This window comes from Parasteatoda tepidariorum, chromosome 1, assembly GCF_982258835.1.
Source record: "Parasteatoda tepidariorum strain Cologne lab strain chromosome 1, Ptep-v5.0, whole genome shotgun sequence".
Lineage (NCBI taxonomy): Eukaryota > Metazoa > Arthropoda > Arachnida > Araneae > Theridiidae > Parasteatoda > Parasteatoda tepidariorum.
In genome coordinates, this window is record NC_141755.1 from 52,819,585 (window position 1) to 52,837,866 (window position 18,282).

The 18,282-nt window shown below is 29.4% G+C and overlaps 2 protein-coding genes across 9 annotated transcripts in view; one reads left to right on the forward strand and one right to left on the reverse strand.

The window, feature by feature from the left end:
* LOC107447458 (uncharacterized) overlaps positions 1 to 6,578 on the forward strand; it is a 99,440-nt gene extending 92,862 nt beyond the window's left edge. For all 3 annotated transcript variants that reach the window (XM_087163866.1, XM_087163848.1, XM_087163859.1), the window contains exons 6-8: positions 664 to 987; positions 3,063 to 3,230; positions 5,301 to 6,578. In XM_087163866.1, the coding sequence (XP_087019992.1) occupies positions 664 to 987; positions 3,063 to 3,230; positions 5,301 to 6,128 (1,320 nt within the window). In that variant the 3' untranslated portion in view covers positions 6,129 to 6,578. The remainder of the gene's footprint in view (positions 1 to 663; positions 988 to 3,062; positions 3,231 to 5,300) is intronic.
* Positions 6,579 to 12,183: 5,605 nt separating this feature from the next.
* Positions 12,184 to 17,034, reverse strand: LOC107447460 (proteasome inhibitor PI31 subunit). Of its 6 annotated transcripts, none has more exons than XM_016062384.5 (2): positions 16,221 to 17,034; positions 12,184 to 13,140 (listed from the first exon to the last, which is right to left on the reverse strand). In XM_016062384.5, the coding sequence occupies exon 2, from the start codon at positions 13,135 to 13,137 to the stop codon at positions 12,274 to 12,276; it is 864 nt and encodes a 287-aa protein (XP_015917870.3). In that variant the 5' UTR covers positions 13,138 to 13,140; positions 16,221 to 17,034; the 3' UTR covers positions 12,184 to 12,273. The 6 variants fall into 6 exon arrangements, with proteins under 6 accessions (XP_015917870.3, XP_015917869.3, XP_087020032.1 ...); XM_016062383.4 differs by having other exon boundaries at positions 16,756 to 17,017; XM_087163906.1 differs by having other exon boundaries at positions 16,632 to 16,776.
* Positions 17,035 to 18,282: the final 1,248 nt, after the last annotated feature.

The following is an 18,282-nucleotide window of genomic DNA, read 5'->3' on the forward strand; positions in this document are numbered from 1 at the left end:
TTTTTTAACCATTTTGTTTCGTAATAAATAAAATTGAGAATTAAATCTAGCACACAAAACAGAGGTGGCGTCGCTTATTATTTTTTTTAATATTAAGAGAAAAGAAAGAATAAGTAGTCTTTTTAATGCTTAAAAGCTTCTAAAGAAGTTTTTAAAGAAAAGTTTCTAAAAAGGGATTTTAAATGTCACAAATACTCAAAATTTTGAATTCCATAACTAAGTTCAATCAAATACATTTCAATCAATAAAATGAAACTTTGAAATATTAATTAGTTAAATATGGAAAATGTGTTCTTATAATTCTCCGTAGGTACAAAAGCAGAATACCAAAAAGGACCCTTGAATTCTGCAACTTTAACGTCTTTCAAATGCATATACATTAATTGAATATAACCACTAAATACCACCTTAGTGACATATTTATTAATTTAGATATTTTGAACAAAGAAGCTTTAATATTAAGCAAATAATTCAATTTTAAGGGATCAATCTCCCTACATTTGATCTATTGTTGCAAATGCATTGCACCAATCAGGTTCTAAAATTCTCCATTTATTCCAGATTGAGAAGCCATTATCTAGTAGATAAGATTTCCTTGTTAAGCATTTGACTATTAAGTTCAACATTTCTTATCTTTAAAATTAATGTTTTGCTTTTTTAAAGGAATCCTCCTCAGAAAAGAAAACTTGTAAGGAAGAGGCCTTTCAAGAGCCCCAAGTAAGCGTTCTGTCTTTGAAACCAGATATCCAAACTATTAATGTTACCGTCAAGAATACTCCTTCTAATACTGACAAAAATACTAAGAGTGCTGTTACGAGAAACAAGCATCCACCCATCACTAAAGCACCTTCTCGGCCACCTCCAATTTACATGAAGCCACAGCTTACGGTTGTCGCTAAGAATCCAAATCCATGGAAGACTCTAGAAGACAGCTATCTAGTCTTGACTACTTCTAATCGTGAACTTCTGGTCAAATTAGTTACTCAAGTAAGTTCTTCTTGTATACTTTCTCCTTAATTTTCCACAAACTCTAAATTTTTGCATAATTTCACCTTAATTTTCCACACACTCTAAATTTTTGCATAATTTCACCTTAATTTTCCACACACTCTAAATTCCTGCAAAACATAAATCTTATATTTATGGGAAACTTATTTATAATAAATTAATTTAAGTATATTGTAAATACTATATATTAGTTATAATAAATAAGTTCCCCTAAAATGGTATCTTAGAATATTTTTTCAAAATTTGAAGATTTATAGTGACCAATACAAAGTCATTCAACGCTGAACCTTCAAATTTTCCCATTTTGATGCAAACAATTTTTCAATCTTATATCATCTCAAAATAATTCATCCTATTTCAGATTCATTTTAGAGTGATTTCAAATATTTTTCAAAAACTATCAAAAATTCTTTTTCTTAATACCAAAATTGGGAAAAATTTAATAACAAAAAAAAATTCAAAAATTAACAACAAAAATTTTTACGCCACTAGATTTGACTTACGATCCAGCATAACAAAATTGAAAACTGATGAATAGTAAAATCATTCAACTTGATACTACCGTTCAAAATAATACCTTATATTTGTTTAATTTTGTTTATAAAACAAACATCAACCAAAGGCAACTTTTAGCAGCTATTTAAAGTAGATGTGAAACTCTTCTTTTTTTTTCCGCCACAAACTAAGCCATAACTAATTAAGATATTTCCATAGCAGTGAAACTGTAGACCATAGTAGACGGTATACAAATAAAGATTCTCAAAATTTTCCGAATGAAAAACAAGTAACTACAACTGGGTTTACTTTGGCCAGTTTTGTTACAAATTTCTATACTCAAATTTTTAAAAAATTTTAATTTTTAAGAAATTTGGGTACTATTAGTTAGTAAAAAAAAATAATTTCTAGATTTGGTTCTAAGCTTAAAGTATTAATTTATAGTGTTTCAATATAATTTTATACCTTTCTATTCAGTAAAAATTCAAAAGTAAATAAATAAATAAATAAAAGTGATCAAAGTTACCTTCACAACGGAAGTAACATTGGCCAACAAATGTTTTCTTTTGAAAGCTGCCTCTAAAATTAACTTATTCGAAGTGTTTCCTTAACTTAGTGGGAAAATTTGGAAAAAATTTACTTATCACTAGATTGCGCAAGGAAGTCATTTTGACTGCTTTTTAATTTCAATTAGAAAAACAATGATGTATAAAATGACAATTTCGTAAAATTTTGTGACTTTTTGTACAACATATAAATTTTTTTATTGTTAATATTTACTAATAACTTGTTATATAACTGTAAATAATATAAAAAATTAATTTTAAACAAATTTCTTTACACAGTAGGTATTCTTTCACAATCCAGTCTTTTTTACTGTTTTTGGGCAATATAGGTATATATACTTAGTTTCAGTCTTTCTAGTGTTGAGAACAATTGAAAAAATTATTTTTACTAATTATATTTATAGTACGACCTCATCAAATTGTTAGATTATCATTATAAAATTTAAATAGATAACTATTTGCAGAAATAATTTTAGAAAAAATACATATTTGTTGGTACATAATGTGAATCTCACTATTTGAAGAAATCTTGAGAAATGTTTTTCAAGAAGAAATTTTCACAAATAGAAATAATATAAAAGTTTTACCAATAAAGCTCTGGTCTTCACAGATAAAGTTACCAAGGTTCAATTTCCAAAATCTATTAATCCCATTTATGTTCTCATTCTTGGTGATTAAATTTGCTGCCAAAACATAAAGGTTTTCTAAGGTTATTCATCAAACGTTTGATGCTTAATGTATTTGAAACCTTCTTACATTCCAAAAAGACTAAAAAAAATGGCACATTTATTTACTGAGTTTTGTGAAAATTCCAAGATTCCGTAAATTAACGTTGTATATTTAAAACTAAAATATGATATTTCAGTAAGTAACCTTCATCCACTTATAAATATTTGTATGACAACTCAACTAAACCATTTCCATTACAAATCGTTTATAAAACCAATATTTTTTATTTTATTAGCTTTTTAATGATTTTCTTAAATTTTACAGGCATTAAAGAAAAGGAAAAGCTATGTAACTAAATTAAAGCAAATAGAATTCAGATGGTCTCATTTTGAAATAGATTTGGCTCAACCATCTTCAATATTCGCTTTTGGTGAAAAGATAGCTTATCATGCTACAATACCTCACTATCCAGACTACCTCATAACTTTAGTGGTAAGCAGTTTTGTATTTTTATATTTAGATACATATAATTTAGACACCAGGAGCGTGCATGGGCTTTAGTGTGTCCTATATAAGACTTAAAGAGTACACAAATAAGGACATTTTGCATCCTTCATTCTCAGATTATAAAAGGAGAGATCCAAAAAGAAGAAAGAAAAGGTTACAACAGCAACAAAAAATTATTAACATTTTTAAAAAAATTAACCAAGTGACATACTTTCTGATCACTGTTTTACCTAATAATCGGGACTATCCAGGCATTTATTGGAGCACAGTACCAACTTGTTCAACCCTTTTTAGCGGAAATCCTGGTACTGCCCAGGGCAGCCAATTCTCTGCATCTGTTTCCCTAATTCTGTTTGGTGATAATCTTGTTCTAGATAATTTTCATTTTTGGAAATAGTTATTAGTCAGTGGGTACTAAATGCAGGCTGCTTGGGGTGGCCTGGAAGAAATGTCCTGGCACATTGAGTAAGGGCATCATCCTCAAGCATACAATACCAGGATACCATAGTGCTTACAAAGTAAAAGCATTGGTACAAAACTTCAAGTGGGAAGTCTGAAGCCACCACTCCATAAGATACAGTCAAAAATTTGGAAACCAGAGACAATTTCCTGTTTCTGAAATTGGAAGAAATCTTATCTGGAAGATTCCCATCGGACATTCCTACCAAGAACTGGCTCAAGTTTGTTCTAAATTCCGATAAATACTTTTTTAAATTTACTGATTAAGTAGAAGAGTGGTTGAAAAGTATGAATCTTCACTTCTTACATTTGTTTGTATACTATTGGTAATTTTTTTCCAATCAATCCTTGCATTAAATGAACAATGGTTCATGAAAGACGAGAAGAAACACTTATCTATAGTCTGAAAGAGCGATAAAGCAGTGCTAGCATTAATCTCCTGATGTGATATGAAACTCATTGTCAATATAACAAGCAATATAAAACCCCAGTTTTAAGTTGTCTGTTTCGTATGCTATTCCGCTTCCTATGTCATTTTCTGCTAGTACAGGAAAATTGCCTATTCTGATACCGTTAAATTATCTCTGAGTTTGTTACTCTTTTTGAGAAAATCCTGCTTTTATACATTTTTTCTAATAGATCAGAATCATTTTTTCTCTACAAAGTTTGCACAAACTTTTTCTGTTTTAATAGACTGGTTTATTTGCTGTTTGTAGCTTTTCTAACACATTCTTTCATATTATACTTTAGTCTATGAGAAGAGATTTCCCCTCGAGTCAAAATCAGAAGAATGGTAGTACGGGCAAAGCATGGGAAGGATTGTTAATGAAGTTTAAATTGTAAAATTTAAGAGTGGAATTTTTTCCAGCAAACTTTAATATTTGAGTCTTGTAACTTTCAAATCATTTGAAGAACGTTACACTAAACAACTGGTTAGGTAATTTATTTTTCTTGATTCCGTTAACTTGCAAGATGCTTCTAAAGCAAAAGTAAATGTTCTGGGAGCTCTGAATTTAATTTCTACAGAGTTGGTCAATGTCTACTAAAATTCATTACAAATTGGTTTAATAAAGCTTCTTTGGGTCAACTGCGTCGCGGTACCCAATGGGAATATTAGACCTTCAGAATAAAATTGTGTAAGTGAAGATCTTCCAAAGTCGATGAAGAGTATACCGATTGCAACACGCATCCCATTACTTTTCAATTACTTCAATACCTGATTTAATGCTTGCTCCCAATGATAGTGATGAAAACAATGACGATAACTAAATAATATTGGAGGATATACCCACTACTGATTAAGAGTTTAAAAGCATAAAAACTCTAAAACATTTGCGAATGTAAACCATAAAGTAAATAATAGTAAGTATTGAGAAGCATATTGTTAAAATTGTATCTAAAAGAAAAAACATGTAAAGATCAGATTTTTTCTGTTAGTTCATCTCTTAAGTGTGAATATACTTTTTTATCGCTAATAATCTAATGTAAAAAAAATTTAAAATTTGGTTTCCACTATACTTCTAAATCTGCATTTGTTTATTGCATTCTTACTCTGAATTTTTCCATTTCTGATTTTTAAATTAAATTTTTTTTCAGGTAACTGTCCAGCAAGCGCATAACAGATTAAATGAAAGTGGTGATTTCAAATACCCAGTATTTGGTCAATTTGTAGATTGTATTCCTCCAGAACTCTTAGACAGCTCAGGTGATGCAGAACTGGAATCGATGCAGGCAACAATTTTAGTTCTAGATAGATCCAATATTACCACAATTGAATGTTTTACTGAAGGTCTACCAAACACCCTCACTGAAGAACATGAGAAAGAACTTAGTTTTATAATTTTGCAACTGATACATTCACTGAAATCTCTTCAGGCACAGGGCATAGAATCCATTGACTCCAGCTTTCAAAACTTAATCTTAGCCAAAACGAAAGCGGATAAATATAATACTTTGATATTCTTATCAGACAATTGCTACGATGAAAATGATTATGTATCAGATTCCTGTAAGATTTCCTTGTGTCAATATGCACTGATGCTGCTTTTTCAACTACTTGGGATACAGTCAATTGATGAGTTCATCTCATTATCAGATTCTAAATTTTCATCTGATATTGCAAGAAAATCGTTTGAGATGGCCATTGCACTTCTTTCAGAAGAAAAAGCTGTCTCTTTATCTCAAACTAAAACGCTGATGGAATGCTTTTTATGGGACTTGACGAAAATTCTAGAAATACTTGATGATTCTGATGATACGGATAGCATCCTGCAACGTTGGATGGACGTAAAACGTTCCAATTTCATCAAAAATATAGTTGGCGATGAAAATTTATGTGATATCAATGTGCAATCAGAATATTATTCGCAATTTTTGATTAGAACAAGCATTAGAAATGTTAAGGAAATATTATTATATTTGTAAGTAATATGAAACTGATATTTTGTGTTACCTATTTAATGTTTTGATAAATGATGTTTATGTCATTGGAACTGAAATGTCAGACAATGAAGATGCTAATTTTTAATTTAAACTATAGAAATTCTTCTGTTATTTTAACTTATTTTGGTGTTGATCCTACATATTTAATATAATGTATTAAACCAAATGTCATTTTTAGATTCAATTATATCAAAAAATTTTAAACATTTGTATTGTTAATATAGACAATCATTTTAATTGAGCTAATTATATGTATTAAATCGATACTCTGCATAAAATGCAATTATTTTATCTGACAAATAGGTAATTTTTAGTGTTGTAAATGCGAAAATTTTTTGTTTGGTTGTAAATAATGTGTGTGTACATATGAGTATATAATCTGTATTGAAGAAAAGATGTATTATCTTTGGTAATAAAAGTTCAAAACACAAACTTTTTATGTTGCAATAACTTATCAAGAAAATACAAAAACAAAAAATGTGCATTAAATGTAAAAAATAAATTTCAAAATTCACATTTTGCTAGAATAACTTGATGAAATTTGATTAAAAAAAAGGGGCTAATTTCTCTCAAAATAGATACTATAAACTACTCCTAACAATAGTTTTAAAGTTTTTCATATTGTACCTGTGAAAAAATGCTTTGTATTAAATAGTGTGTTTAAAAAAAAATACCTTTTTTTGACAATCAAGGCAAATCAGAGAGCTTGAGAACAACTGAGTGATGGTGCAATATGAAGACTTGTACATTGATTGATTGATTGAATGTAGGGTTTAGTGGCACAAAGTCCAAATGAGGACATGCTGCGCCAGACTATACGGTAATTGTTCTAAAGCCTGAAGACTTGTACACAGTGGCTACCTTTATTTTCCTGGTGAGCTGGTATCGATCAACCTGAAGTTATTTGAGCTTCAAAACGCTGTTTGGGATAGAATCCATATTCTTCACAATGACAATATCTTCAGTCACTAAACCACTGTGCCATACCAGCTCCAAATAATGTTGAATGTATAGCATATTTCAAGTCCTTTTATAATATACATTAAAGAATATTATAAAAATACAATTTTGCATTAAATAACTTAGGAAAAAGTAAGATTTGCAGTTAGCAATATTAAGCCAATGTTTTGAAAAATTTGATTAGAAAAGTTTTGAGTTTTACACCACTTATTTTACGCTATAGTTACGAATAGCTTGAAGGTTAATTTTCGGCAAGTTTAACATCTGATTTTACACTCTTAGGTATTATTTTAAAGTATTAAAAAGAATTTTACATTACATTTTGTTTAAAATATTCTACCTCTTTTTCTGTTAAATAGCATTACGGTATGTAAGCGGGATATTGTAAGTCAAACAAGTCGGGTAACATTAAAGGCTAAAGATACCGACTTGGGTCTACAAAATCCCAAGAGCAGCTTGATACAGTACCTGAACTATAAAGGATGCACATATGAAGCCTATATCAATTCAGAGAAACCGAGGTCAAAGTTTTATGAAATCATTGAGTCAGATAAAATAACTTAATTTACTAAAAGTTAAATATAAACTTAAAATCCCCTCTATGTTCTGCAGTGTAGAACAGCCATTGTATTTTATGCTATAAGCTAATATTTCAGCAGAAAAAAAAAACTTTTTAAGCTATTTCATTATATACTGGATTTTACCCAACCAAGCTGGCTAAAACTTTATACCAGCAGACTTCCAAAAAATAATTAGCCGTCTAAAATTTTGTTTTTTTTTCTTTCCTACATTATCTACGGAACTAAGGGGTAATTTATCATTAAAATGTAAGCAACTTTATTCAAAAATGGTGCTTAAGGGGAAAAAAGAAAACTTAAGCACCAGATTTTAAATAACTTCTTTCTAAAAGTATTAAAATCAATTCAAAACATTGAAATATGTGACAGAACTCAACATATTCAATGTCCAAATTCTTTTTTAAAAACCAGTAGAAAATAATTACAGCTTATGAAAAGGCAGTTACCTTATTTTAATAGACTTAATAAATTAAGTAAAGTAGTCATAAATATGATTTTCATAAGGTATCTTTTTAACCCCTGTTATAATATTTACAAGTTAATTATTAATACTGGTTTTAGCCATAGGCATGTGGAATGAGAGGGCCACTCTAATGTGCTTCGTTTAAAAAAAATTTCTCTGTTTTTACAATTTAAAATTCACTAAGATATGAAATAAAATTTGATTGATCTACACTTCCATCAGTTGAATTCTTGTTACCTAATTGATTTAGTCATTCATTTACATAAGAAATTTCAGGATTAAAATTCACTTTAATGGTATAAGATAAGATAATACTCCTAATTCATTTGAAATTTTGTGGCTGGAATATGTCTTCTCAACCTAAAAAGTTTTAATTAGAGAGGCTTTTTAAAACAATTTCTCAATCGAAAGTAAAATAAATTTTTAAAAATAAATTACTTTTAACTCCATTGTATACTTATTTTTTAAAAAATAGGCAATTTGATTTAAACTAGTAGTAATAAAACGATTTATAACGGTTTCACTCTTAATTCTTTATTTTTACAGATTTTTTTAGCCCTGAAAATACAATTTGGAATTGCTTTCACTAGTTAAGACGCATTCATAAAAAGCAAAAATTAAACTTAAATAATTAAAAAAAATTATGATTTTTGAAACAATATAAAGTAGTTTTTCTCAAGTTAATAAAAATTACTTTATGCTTTCCAGTTAAAATGTTTCATTTATTGGAAGTTTCACAACAATATCAATGAGAGTGATTTGAAGATGCATTCATTAGACTCAAAACTTTTTTTTTCACGCATATTTGAAGCAAACAAACTATTAAAATAACTTTTTGAGGGAAAAAAAGCTCTTGCTTTTATATATTTTTTCTTGCATTTTTAATAAAAATAACCTTTTTATTTAGACTGTAGATTTAGATCAGTATAGTTAAAAATTTTGCACCAAAGATCACAAGTGCAACCAAAAGTAACAGAAGTTACTTTCAAGTTTAACTCAACTAAATAATAACAAGCTTTGAAATGGGTCAAAGAAAAAATCAGGATAACATTTTTCATAAAAAATCAAGCTTTCTTTGGAACTGTAGGATGATAGACTATTTATAAAATGAGCAAATGAAAAATATTTATATACAGGGTGGTCCCGAATTCATGGTACAAACTTTAATGGTAGGTACAGGACATTGTAACAATGATTTATTGTATAGGAATGTATAGTCGCAAGTGACGCGGTGAGGCGTAAACAGGGGAAAGAAAAGGAAAGAGAAATGGAGTGATCGGTTGGTATCATTGTCGGTAGAGGGCAGTAGTGTGCAGTTTGGTGCTCGATGGATTGGGCGTGGTGAACCAATCCCTTGGCCACCCCGATCTCCCGATTTATCGAGCCTCGATTACTTTTTATGGGGACATCTAAAGCATCTTGTTTATGAGACTCCAGTTGACTCAGATGAGGATCTCGTCGCTCGCATATCTGTAGCTGCTGCAGGTGTGCGTGAAATACCAGGCATCTTTGAACGTGTACGCCAATGGCTCCACCGACGTTGTCAAGCATGTATCGATTCTGGTGGACGCAATTTTGAACACTTACTGTAAACATGACACTTGTCAACAACGCTTTCAATAAAATCTTTGTTTTTCCTTTCGGCCGTTATTTCTCCAGTTTACGCCTGACCACGTCACTTGCGACTATACATTCCTATACAATAAATCATTGTTACAATGTCCTGTACCTACCATTGAAGTTTGTACCATGAATTCGGGACCACCCTGCATAATGTCCTCTAATTAAGAATAAAAGAGGGTTGCAGTATTAAAGCCAGGCCATAAAAAGGCAGTCTGGTTTTGTTAAAACAACTATAAAGAGACTGGCTTTTATTAAAACAAAACATTTTTCAAAATCTGAGATAAAACATAAGATCCATGATGTTATTAATTTATTACAGCAATGTTGTTAATTGAGTGGTAGAAACAATATGAAATGGCAGTTTTACACTTCCACTTCAAAATTTCTTAATTTGAAAAAATTAAGAATAAAAGTTTAAGAGTTAAGAATTAGAGTTAAGAGTTAAGAATTAGAGTTAGAAGAGTTAGAGAAGTGAGAGAGTGTAAGAGTTAGTGAAGAGTTAGAGTTAAGATTAAAAGTTTAAGAATAAAAGTTTTAATTAGCTTTAAACTTTATAAGTGTAAGGGGGTTATAAGAATCAATTTCCCAACTTTTACAACCAATTATCTTTTCATTATTAATTTTAATTAAGTTTCATAGAAAATTAATGATAAAACAAAAAGATTTAGCACAATTTTGGCTAAAAATTTTTTACTTTGGAGCAACTATAAGCGCAGCTTGAATTGGAAAGTGACCGTAATATGCTTAAAATATTACAGAGCAGATATTAAATCACTATAATTAATAAAATTGCAACATATTATGTAAATAAATGCCATTAAGAAATAAAAGTAAAAAATGAAAACTTTAAAAAAAAAAGTTAAAACAAAAATAGAGCGGCAAAATATCCTTAATGCTAAAGTTAATCTATACTGTAACAATTTAAACTTATATAAATATTTTATTAATTTTATTTTAATAAATCGTGATGTTTATGTTTTAAATTGCTATAAATTGTAAAATAATATTACATAACTTTTTCTGTGCTTATTAAAAACGATTAAAAAAAGTAACCAATTTTTCTAAAAGATCCCTTTTAAATTTAATTTTGAATTAAAACTGAAAATAACTATCGATAGGAATATAGAAATTGAAGTTTGAACTTGTAAAAGCTGTTACAAAACCTATGAACTCTTCTACAGTATTAAACATCTAATTCAAAATATCTTAACAACTTTTAATAAATAGCTAACAGTAATAGCAAACATTAAACACAGATATTAATTAAAGTTAAAAACAATAAAAAGCCAATAGAGAGGCTATATTTTTTAAATAAAAGCCAGTCTTTTCAATAATACCTGGCCGGCCTGAACTTTTTTTTTTTTTTTTAAAAAAAGAGGGCTTTTTTGCAACCCTGGAATAAAGACAAATTTTATCACAAAAAAATAATAAAATGTACTAAATTTCATAATTACTTTGTTAGGAACAGAAAGTTTTAACAGTTCCAATATTATTTCATTCATGGAGCACTAAACAATTCATAACAGTTTCAGATTAATAAATATAAAATTTATTTAGTACTGTTGCAATAAAAAACATAACCAATATTAATTTGTTAATACTCTCTTTGCGTTCAAGACGTCCTTAGCCAAATAATTTTAAAGTAGGGTTTCAATAATCTTTAAATGAATATTGAATATGCTGCCACACATTTTCGTACAAAAGTAGTTTAGTGGATGATACCTCAATTCATCATTTAAAAATTTTATGGTATCATTACTGAGTTGTTAAAATTGGAATCAATCATTTTTCAAATTAGAAGAAAGAGAGAAATCAATTACTGCGAAACTATAAAACTCTATCCTATAAGATTTGTTACTGCATACACTGAAAATAATAAATAAGCATATGACCCCTGATAACATGGTGATAATTACTGAATTCATCACAATAAAAATTTGATACTGCAAAATTGTTTAGTTTTATTTCATAAAGAAGTAAGATAATTGAATTCCCAAAATGTTTGAAACAATAAATCCTGTGATAAGGCTATATGCCTGAACCATGTATATATTTAGTGGGCGGTCAGATTTGAACCAACCAAATTTTGCAATTTTTATTGGTATTTTTAATTCAATTAAATTCATTTAAAATTTATTAAAAATAAACTTTTGTGCAAATTTACTTAAAATAAAATTTTGATTCTTCGAAACAATTAATTTAAAATACACATTTAAATTCATAGAAAATTGCATGTTCCAAACACACAGGAAAATAAGTAATATCTGATAAGCTAAATGACAATCTATGAGCTATCTCAAAGAGCTAAATATCAGAATAAAATATTTTCTATCAAAAAAAATCAAGACAAATACAAACCAAGCAATAACATTTGAAAAATTGACAATTGGAAGTCTACTTCAAATAAACAACATTATGAACATTTAACTCATTTATTGGCTTTATAAAAGTTAATATGTGACAAAAAGCATCAATATATAGTCGAAAAAAATGAACTGTCTAATTACATAAACATATTGTCATAATCAGGAGGTCTGAAATGATCAGGATTAGGATTAAATCTGTCAGGATATACAGGAGAAAAGGGATCAAACCTTGCACCAGGGGGTACAGCTCCTGGAGGAAGTCCTGTATTGCCACTTCCAAATCGCCCACCTCGAGATCCACCAAATCCTGGCCTGGCTGGTGCACCAGGACCAAATGGATCAAACAACATACCTCCAACACCTCTGCCTAAGGGATCTAGATCACTAGCTCCAATTTGTGGATATGCAAAAGGCATAGGGTGTCTTGAATCAGGAATACCAACGGGAATAGGTCGATTTTCAGGAATTCTGGCCTGAGGTGATTCTTGATTTGGTTCATTCTTTGGAGAAGCCTTCTTTTTCGTTTCTTTATCAGATGAAGCACTTGATTTTTTCTTAGCATCCACAATGTTTTTCAGAATATCTTTTTTAACTTGGCTCTTTAACTCATTCAGTTTCTTGTAAGTCTGGGAAAAGTTATTAAAATCATCAGAAACAAAATCATTGGTAGCAATAGTTGTAGCAGTTACCGTATCTTCATTCATAGCAAAATCAACATGCAAATTACATCCTGTTTTGACAATCTTAAGTAGATAGCGATTTTTTAAATCTTTACAGCAATAGCGCAAACAATACGCATCTTGACTTTCATTCCAATTGTCAGGGAGAAGTTCAGTAACTTTGCCAGCATCATTATCAGAGAACAGTTCTCCAACACCTACACACAATAGATCAGATCTAATAAGAAGCCAATGTATTGCAGCAACAGCACAATCCTCTTTTGATTTCAAGTCATTTTTAATTGCAGAGAATAAAACTTCTAATCCTGTTATTCCAGACATAATCTAAAATAATTAAACTGATTACAAACTTGGCATATAATATTATGAAATAAACAAATAATGATGATTCTGCTTATGCAGTATATAGCATATCAAAAAAAAAAATATTTTCTTTTTTTTTTTTACTGTTATAGAATTTTTTTCAAAGAAACATATTTTAAACAGTAGATTTCATATAATTTGTAGTACCTACATATATTTGTTTTTGCTCATAAATTATGATGATCTAATTTTTTTTTTAATTTTAGTAATTTTTTTTATAAAAATATGAAATAAAAAGTATATGTGGACCATTGAGTTCCAAATAAGCTATTAACTCTACTCATTTCAATATTTAGAGAAAATCATATTGTTTTATGCTATGCTCATAAAAGAAATGAAATTTTATTGTAGGGGAAAAAAAGTACTACATTTGAAAAAATATTTTTGAACTAACATTTAAAGCAATTAGGTGGAACATTTTAAAAAATCTATTTATAATTTTCCTCTTAAATTTGATAATTATTATATATTACGATCTTCATATTTTGACAGTTTTTTGATATTTAAAATCATGGGCATTGATGAAATAAATTGTAACCAAATTGTTGATATACTCGGTAATTTAAAAATATCATTTGCTTCAAAAATTATAAAAGATTAAAGAAGTGCTAAAAAATAAGCAATCATTCTCAAGACTTGCTAGACATGAATGGGGAAAACAAAACAGATTTGAAGTAGAAAATGTAGATGAAAATATATAAAAATGAAAACATATAAAAATGAAAACAAAAACTATTAAAACTACAGAAAGGGAAGCATATCAGGCAGGTAGAGAGAGGCTTATCGATATTAATAAGAGCGATAGAAAGGTGAGGAGAAAATTATGTTGTTAACAAGGGATTTGCCAAATATTGAAATATTAAAACAATATTCGGTAGTATCAAAATGAGCTGGTGTGATAAGAGTGGAAAGAAATTTTTGCATTATTGAAACTATATTATGTATGCCTAAATTTCCAACATTGTGCAAGAATAGCAACAACAATGTATTGCGATTATTTACAAGTTTAGTGAAATTTTAATTTTAGTATTGAATAGTTCATAGAATTTAAATGGAAGAGCAAGGGAAGAAAAATTATTAAATACCACAGCTTCAACTAAGTCCTATCCTTAGAGTTTTTAAACATGTTCTTTAATAATATTTTTTAAGTTGCTAAATAGGGATGCCAACACTTCTGAAAAAGTTTTAATAAATTGGTAGCTAATTAAATAGTAAAACTTGTAGAATAAGGTTAATTATGCTCACTCTTTAAAAGTGTCACAATGAGATAACTGGAATAAAGTTGAATTTGATATGATTCTTTAAATTTTCGATATGCAGGGATGGAAGAAATTACTAAAACCAAACTAAAAATAACTTAAATTTCGCTACTGCTAAAAAAAAAATTTTTATTAAGTGGAGCAAGTTGCATCTCTGAAATAATTCATTCAACAATTTTCATTTCAATACTTTAAATTTTTCTAAACATTGTTCATTATCACACAATTTTAGATTGATATACATGTAAAAGTTCTCAGTTCTCCTTCTTCCTGTCTAAATATGTGGTTAAAATGCTCATATATCTAGGGTTCGAACGAGTAATGAAAATTAAACTAAGTATCATTTAATGGTCCAAGAATTTATTATAGTAGACAAACGAGAAAAAAATTGAATTTTACAATTGCATAATTAAGGTTATGGAACACATCCAAAAATAGTAATTGCCATCTATTACACCCATAAACTATCGGGTTGATCGGAAAGTAAGTTCGTTTTTTCCGACACAGGATTTAATTGTATTTTTTCGAATCCAACTTCACACTTAAACAGCATTATCATTTTATGTTTTGAGCAGGGCTTGTGTGTGAAAAAATTCAATTAATTCTACACAGTAGTTTTTGGTTGGTGCCCCTTTAAATATGGAGAACATAAGCAGCATTTTCGTCACATTTTACTTTTTTACGATAGAAAAGGTAAAAATGTTGTTCATGCCAGAAAGAAATTAACTAATGTGTATGGAGAAGATGTGTTGACAGTACGCTAGTGCTGGAACTGGTTTGCAAAATTTCAATCAGGCAATTTTGATGTCAAAGATGCACCACGTTCTGGAAAGCCAGTTGAAACTGATTAAGACACGATAAAGGCATTTACAAAGGTAAAAGCACCCTCCTTTTTTTGTAAACTTATTTTTTTCAGAAAAAAATGCTTTTTTTTTTCTATTAGTTTAAGAAAAAATGCATTAGCAGAAAACACGAGCTTCACACTATCATAACTACTTCAAATTATTTTTAGGCTAAGTCAATATAAAATATTATTCCTCATATTTATTTGAGTATATTGAATTCCGTTTTGAAAGGTAATAATCTAACTTGATATAATTAATATATTTAGCAAGATTATTGCCCTTCAAAACTGAAGGTGTAATTGTTTTTAAAAAAATGGACCTTGTCCCTTAAATACTTACAAAGAGCAAAAAATCACTTTACATAATGAGAAAAATTAATTATACCTTCACCTCATTGTGCAAATTATTCTATGAAAGCATGAGTAGGTACTATTTTAAAATGATAATCTGAGAACAATAGGATAACATATTTTATAAAAAAATTTAACAAATTTTCATTTTAAAACCAATGAGATTATTCTTAGTAATAATGTACAGTTAAAAAGATGTATCTTATTCTTTCTAAATAAATAAATTTAAGTGCACTTAATAAAATAAAAAAATTTATAAAAAGCTTGTAACGTATGAAGATTGGTAAGAAAAAAGTAATCAAAACCTATTTTAAATACAAAGATTACATAAAAAGTCAGAATAAAAAATGCCTTATACACAGCACAACAAGACATTAATATTCTATATGTATCAAATTAATTTTCAGCAACTTACTATACAAAGATGTAATGATAAAATTGAAAGAAACAGGCTAACCCCACTGTGATGAAAATTTATTAACGCATTTGTGCTTCAATAGCTATACTGAGATCAAGTTCTATAAATTAAAGCACCAGACACAAAGTACATATCTGATAATCTAGACAGAGAATATATACATACACACCTTTCCTTATTCTTCGATATAGAGACGATCAGGAATTAAAGTATCTCCACCAAAATTTAGAAAAAAACTGAGATACCCGATTCTTAGTCGGTTATTTTAAATTTAACCTACTAAACTGACCACTATAGGTACTTATTTATTCTTTCAATACATGTTTTATCAGTTTGAGTACAAAAATACAAATGTACACAAGCCTAAATTATTATAAGTTTAATTATACCATTACCATTCGGTATCCTTTACCTAATAGTTAACATGAAACTGCTACAAAAAAATTAATCCAGACTATTTTTATTATAAATAATCGAGTTTGAAGTGTGAGGGATAAAAAACGTAATTAGTAAACTAATTTAGAGTTACATCTGTAAAAGCCCTACAGAAATAAGATAAGACAAAGATAACAGAACTAACATTACTTTCTTAAGCGAATGGGACGAAGAAAAAAATAAAGTTTTTAAAGCAAAATTTAGGGTTTTGTACAATATTTTCAGGATTAAATACTAGCAATATAATTTTTTAAAAATGAAATATTTACCTGCTTATTAGGATGACATTTCAAAATGTCTAAATCAAAACAAATAAATAATGGAAGTTGCCATTTAAAAAATAACTATTTTTCTATTTAAGGGACCATTCTCACAGTAAAAGAAAATCGCATGCAAATTTTGACGTGAGGGGTACAAAATTCATGTGCGTAAATTCGATGATGCGACAAAGAATCAGACAGGTGAAGTTTATTTAATCATTAAAATCATGATAGGTTTTCCTTCGTATACGCGTTTTATTTCGCTGGCAGTGATAATGGCTCCTGATTAGCGAATTTTTACGCAATTGAATATATATCAATCACCAATCAGAGTCAAATTTCGAGTTTTATAGATGAAGGACCAATCACGCTGCATGCGAAAAAAATCACGTGTGCTAATTCGGAGAGGCGAATGAGTCTGATTGGTGAAATATGTGTACTTTTACTTTTATTTACGTTGCACTTGATGTGCACAATGGGCTATTGATAGTCTAGGAAACATCCTTGAGAATGATCCGGAGACAACATTCATAAGCAACAACCCGTTTTACAGGGAGGGCACATTCGCACACCATCCATCCATCTACAGATCGCAATTTTGATCTGAATCGAAGCACGATTAATCTCCGATTCAGTACCCCAAGAGGCATTGATTTGTTATGGGAACTAAGAGAACTTTGTAACCCCGACAGATTCAGCATGCATCAGTCACTATTTTAAACACGGGAAGGCTTCAGCCGGTGGGAATTGAACTCACGACCTGCTGGACATGATTGTTGAAATATATTCACCCTCGTAAAACTAGCTAATCAAGTTTTTAAAGTTCCATATGCGCATATGCGATTGTTTTCCGAGTACAGTTTTATTGGACCTTAAGATGGAAGTGCTTCGTATTGCGTACAATGATCTATCCGAACTTTGGTTGCTATGCAACTCTCAATCTTGATGATGAATACTGGTTCTCATAAATTAAGGAACATCTTATATATGACCATAACTCCAACGGTTACGCAGAGAATTTTATGAAATTGGGACACATTATAGAGCATATAATAATGTGCAAATTAAGAAAAAAGAGTTAACCTGACAATTATGGTATTGCAGAAATAAGCGAATGTATAAAATGAGTAAATTAGTGTTAGTTTGTAATAGAAAAAGTTTCGTATATATGGAGAATGATCACCCTTTGCAGCAGTACAGCGATGTGTGATGCTTTCATTTATGCAGTGCACCAGTTGTGAGTGTCCAAAAACTCGTGAGTTCGATCCCCGCCGGCCGAAGACTGTATGGGTGCACGACAAATCTGTATGGGTAACAAAGTCCTCCAAGTCCATATAGCAAATCAATATCTCTAGAGTTACTGGATCGGAGATTAATCTTGCTCTGGTTCTGGTCAAAATATTACGATCTGAGGATGGATAGTGAGTGAATCTGTCCTCCCTGTAAAACTGGCTGTGACGTATGTGTGTGGCAGAAGACGAATTCTTGACCATAGATAAAGCAACTGGAAAACAAGAAGAAGCGCACCCCTTTGCT